Source organism: Engraulis encrasicolus, chromosome 19, assembly GCF_034702125.1.
Source record: "Engraulis encrasicolus isolate BLACKSEA-1 chromosome 19, IST_EnEncr_1.0, whole genome shotgun sequence".
Classification (NCBI taxonomy): Eukaryota; Metazoa; Chordata; class Actinopteri; order Clupeiformes; family Engraulidae; genus Engraulis; species Engraulis encrasicolus.
The window spans coordinates 362,501-367,500 of NC_085875.1; the positions used below are offsets into that span (position 1 = coordinate 362,501).

General features: G+C 42.5%; 1 protein-coding gene across 1 annotated transcript in view; it reads right to left on the reverse strand.

The window, feature by feature from the left end:
- plekhd1 (pleckstrin homology domain containing, family D (with coiled-coil domains) member 1) overlaps positions 1 to 5,000 on the reverse strand; it is a 50,802-nt gene that overhangs the window by 37,734 nt on the left and 8,068 nt on the right. Inside the window, exons 4-5 of the mRNA XM_063183937.1 lie at positions 3,402 to 3,478; positions 1,276 to 1,367 (exon numbers count right to left, since the gene is read on the reverse strand). Of these exons, the coding sequence (XP_063040007.1) occupies positions 1,276 to 1,367; positions 3,402 to 3,478 (169 nt within the window). The remainder of the gene's footprint in view (positions 1 to 1,275; positions 1,368 to 3,401; positions 3,479 to 5,000) is intronic.

Consider the following 5,000-nt stretch of genomic DNA (forward strand, 5'->3'; position numbering starts at 1 on the left):
CATGTTATCCTGTGCAACTTCTCAGTCACTCCACTTCTATGTCCTTTGCTTTATAGAAACAACACACATCTGAGTTTACAGCTATTACACAACCTTTCTCCAGTCCAGTAGAACTCTAATCCAAATGCAAATATGATGTTTTGGCATAACCAATGCAAAATATTGCTTAAACATACTACATTAGAACAAATTATGAATAACATTAAAATTATAATGAACTGAAAATGAAAAGGTAAAGGAACATTGAAGCATAGCAAGCACTATGCAAATGAGCTGAACCTAGCAATAGAATGATCACAGATTAATCTAGAACTTGTGGGAAAGGGAAGCATTTGCCTGCCTCTGAAATTGCATCTGAGATATAGGCCTAGTGTATACTAATACAGCCTCCAGCCTTCTTCACCAGAATAAACATGCTGAATTTCAGTAAATCCAAATCTAGTGACAAGACAGCTCCCGCACACTGTTCACATTTGCAATGTTTACTTGCAATCTTTCGGTCTATTGACCTTCTTCAAGCAATTGCTCGAAGAGGGTCAATGGATCCAAACATCACAAGTAAACACTACAAATGCCTTGTCTCTAGCGTTGTTGACCCAGTGGTTCCCCTCCTATAGCACCTGACCAAAGGAGGTGTGCAAGAATTCTACAAAATAGTACATCAAAATCTATCATTGTGTGATGATTTATCTTGTTTTCTGGATTATTTATGGCCAGGGTGAATGACAGCTTTGGATAGGCCCGGGACAATACAATCAAAGTAATGGCAGAACTGAATAGACCTGAATATACCTGAATATATCCCTGTTCTCTTACCCAGGTACTCCTGCTTCTCTTACCCAGTACTCCTGCTTCTCTTACCCAGTTATCCCTGCTTCACTTACCCATGTACCCCTGTGGTCATACCCAGGTACCCCTGATTCTCTTACCCAGGTACTGTATCCCTCTGCTCTTACCCAGGTATCCCTGCTTCTCTTACCCAGGTATCCCACTGCTCTTATCCAGGTATTGCTGCTTCTCTTACCCAGATACCCCTGCTTCTCTTACCCAGGTATCCCTGTGCTTTTACCCAGGTATTCCTGCTTCTCTTACCCAGGTATTGCTGCTTCTCTTACCCAGGTATTCCTGCTTCTCTTACCCAGGTATTGCTGCTTCTCTTACCCAGGTATCCCTGCCTCTCTTACCCAGGCATCCCTGTGCTCTTACCTAGGTACTCCTGCTTCTCTTACCCAGGTACCCCTGCTTCTCTTACCCAGGTATTGCTGCTTCTCTTACCCAGGTATTCCTGCTTCTCCTTGGCCAGTTGCAGGCCTTGTGCCTCCAGACTCTCGATCATCGCCTCCCCTAGCTGGGCATTCTTCCACGTGCTGCAGGGAAATAGATGAGACTTAGACTTCTTTATTGTCCATTAAACTTGCATAAAATGGAAAGTTTTCTTTGGTGGTGGCATAGGGACGCACAAGGACACACAAGACAAACAACCATCACAGTCAACACAATAAAGAGAAAATGTATGTGTGTGTGTGTGTGTAGATAAACGTGTATGAGAGGTTTCAATAAATATGTGAACCAAAAGATGACATTTTTATATAACTAAAATAGATGAAATGCTTGGCTTAAAAAGAAGTGCACAATGAAGCAAAACGAAAGAGAAAAAAAGTTTGTTTAAGGAGGCGTGGGTAGGTGTGTTTAGAGTCGTTAGCTTAGATGGGTGGGCTAAGGGTAGACTGTTTAGTTGTTCTGTGTTCATGGTGGTGATGGGTAGACTCCCTCTTGTGTTGGAGGGTAGAATGGTTCTTGTGAATGGTTCTAGAGTGGCAGCTTGGGGTTCAATGCTGTGGACATGGTCGCGGTGTGTAGACTGGTTCTCTTGTGAGTAGAATGGTGGAGATGGGTAGAATATTGCTATGGGTAGAATGGTGGAGATGGGTAGAATATTGCTATGGGTAGAATGGTGGAGATGGGTAGAATATTGCTACGGGTGGAGGTGAACACAATGTTGTTGTCAGGAGAATGGTATTTGTGTAGACTGATCAATCTGAACAGGATGGTGGAGGAGGGTAGGTTTTTGGGGGTAGAATGGTGTCTGTCTGTCTGTAAAGTAAATGTGGGTAGTATCAGGGAGGATTTATAGAGGAGAGGCCAAACTGGCAGCTTCTTCCGGGTGGTACTGTCCACGGGGCGGCGATGTTCAAGCAGAGGAGAGCCGTCAGAATGAATGGGGGTCCTATGAAGCTCCACAATAGACGCAACTGATGTGTCCGATATGGAAGGTCACCGGTTTTCATTTTATTTTTCCTAAAGGAAGTGTAAATTGCCCTTCCAAATGGCATTTGGTTTGATTTTTTAAACTCATTGCATTTTTTTAAAAACACGCATTTTGTGCATGAATAACGTGAAACTCAATTACCCAGAATGCTGCACGTGAGCTCTCTACCCGGGTGATTCTGGAAAACAAACATGGCGGCAACTCGCTTTACTACCTTAAAAATGTGTTAATCCGACGCTAGATTTCTTAACTGATGAAAATCGAAGGCAGAAATCAACATTGTAGTGTCTAAATATGAGGTCGATTGGTCTATTTGTGGCGTACATCACGATCGGCCGAGTTGTTGGCCTCACGTTTGTCAGTTAGCTTGTGGCTAGGCTACGTCTCGCCGACGTTAGCATCCGGTTTAGTTCCCCATTCACCAATTGGATGTCGTCATTTCCTTAGCTAGAAGCTAGTGAAGACTATGCCGAAATGTCGAAGCTGTAAGAAACTAGACGGATATAACTCCTAGGTTACTGTGTTTTAAATTTTAATGTTTAATTTGCAGTCAGAGACGACCGTAATATGTCCAGGTTTCAGCTGCTAGGGAGGACTTATTGTGGGCGATTAGCCCCAGCCCAATAGGGGAACCCCAATCTGCTCTGTCTGAACAGCGCCCCTAATGCAAATCCATTGAACTGCGGCCAAATTTTGTATAATGGGGCGAATAGCCTGTGGGACGGCTATAGGTAGAAAGGCTATGGTAGTAGTAGCCATAGCAGCTGCGAGTAGAATGTTGTTGCTAGCAGAGTGGCAACTTCCTGTAAAATTGCGGCTATGGGTAGAATGTTCTAGAATGGTGGGTTATGGGTAGAATGTTCATAGAATGTTGGTGTATGGGTAGAATGGCAGTGAGTTGGAATGGTGGCAGGTGGAATGGTGGCCATGTCTGTTGGAATAGTTGGCTGCTTGTTCTTGGGGACATGTTATTGGTAGAGCAGTTGTGTGTGTGTGTGTGTGTGTGTGTGTGTGTGTGTGTGTGTGTGTGTGTGTGTGTGTGTGTGTGTGTGTGTGCGTGTGCGTGTGTGTGTGTGTGTGTGTGTGTGTGTGCGTGCGTGCGCGCGTGCGCGTGTGTGTGTGTGTTGTTTACACTTTGCCAGAGTCCTGCAGCATCTCCTGCCACTGGTTCTGTTCGGCCTCAGACTCAGCTGCCAGCACGATGTTCCCCTGCGGAGGTAACAACAGCAGGTTAAAGGGACACTGTGCAGGAAATGGTCAAAAAAGTACTGCCTGCAACTATGCTGCTCATTGAAATTGGGCTGCCTATTGCCAAATTCGATTTTTACATGAAAGTTTACTAAGTAATAAACAACTATTTTGTAGTATGGTCCAAGCAGAGTCATTTTTGCAGCTAAAAATGGCTATTTTTGGAAATTCAAAATGGCGGACCATGGAGAAGATCCCCCTTTTCATGTATGAAAAGTGCAATTTTTCCAGTCATAATGAATACTTAGAATTTGGTGGTGGTGTGAAGTATTCATGAAAAAGGTAACATTAATTAATGGGCAGTATGAATTCTGCAAATAAACAACTAAAAATCTCACACAGTGTCCCTTTAAAGACAGTACTATGTTCACCGGAGGAGGCAGCCACACCAAACACACCCATTGTATTACACTTTTAGATATGTAAACAGATTACACAGCATCCATGATTAAAATGTGCCAAACACAAACAAGAATTGGGAAACAAGAAAGTGAAATGTCTGCACTCTTAAATCCTTTTGTTCATTTAACCCATTTTAGCCTGATCATGTGTAGGCCTATATGTTGTTGAAATGCTGCATTCAGGATCTTGAGATTTGAACTTTTTGTAATTAAAAATGTGAGTACAGTATGTAAGAGCTGAATGAACATGTTCTAATGCAGGATGAGGGTCCTAGCTTTTAAATGCAACTTCTTTCGTGTTTATATGTGCTTCAGAGGCTAAGATATTTAGGTTTTAATAGGAAGAAGGTACCTTTTCCCAAAAAGGGTTAATAATTCAGCAGACGTTTTTCTCAGGTGCCTGAGGCTAAAATGGGTTAATAGTCGAGCTTTCAGTCAGAGACCATCCTCAGGGCACAAAGCAATGGAGCATACATGATGGGCCCACAGGCGGATCCGTTCACACATTGCTGAAAAGACTCAACTACATCATAACAGGAACATATTACAGTTTTTCTCAATTGCTGACAAGCAAATTTCAGAATGAGTTCTTGAATTCTCAAAACTCTACACACAACGGGCAAAACTCCCCGCTACCCCTGAAAAATGCACGTCTTGTCTCAAAACAATGAACTCTCTTCTAAAAAGGCAATTTCCTTCTCAAAAGACACACACAAGCAGTCATTTTAATACACTCTTAGGTGAACCATTGAACACTACTATGCAAAAGGTAAAACTCTATAGTCAACTTGACACACCATAGAAACTTATTTTCTTCACTGTTCTACTTACTACAGTAACCCCTTAGCCCAGAACCTACTGTATGTTATAAGCTATAATGGGGTTGTCTTAATCTGTTACTTAAGGCTTTTGGTAATGTCATAGCAATGTTGTTATGATGTAGTTGAGTATTTTCGGCAAATATCAGAGGCGCTACACAAAAGGGTTAAGTTAGCCTCTTAGACATTCAGGGATAAAGTGGACAATGTACATCACACAACAACAACAACACAACATCAATGTCAGACAGAACGTAACAGCAC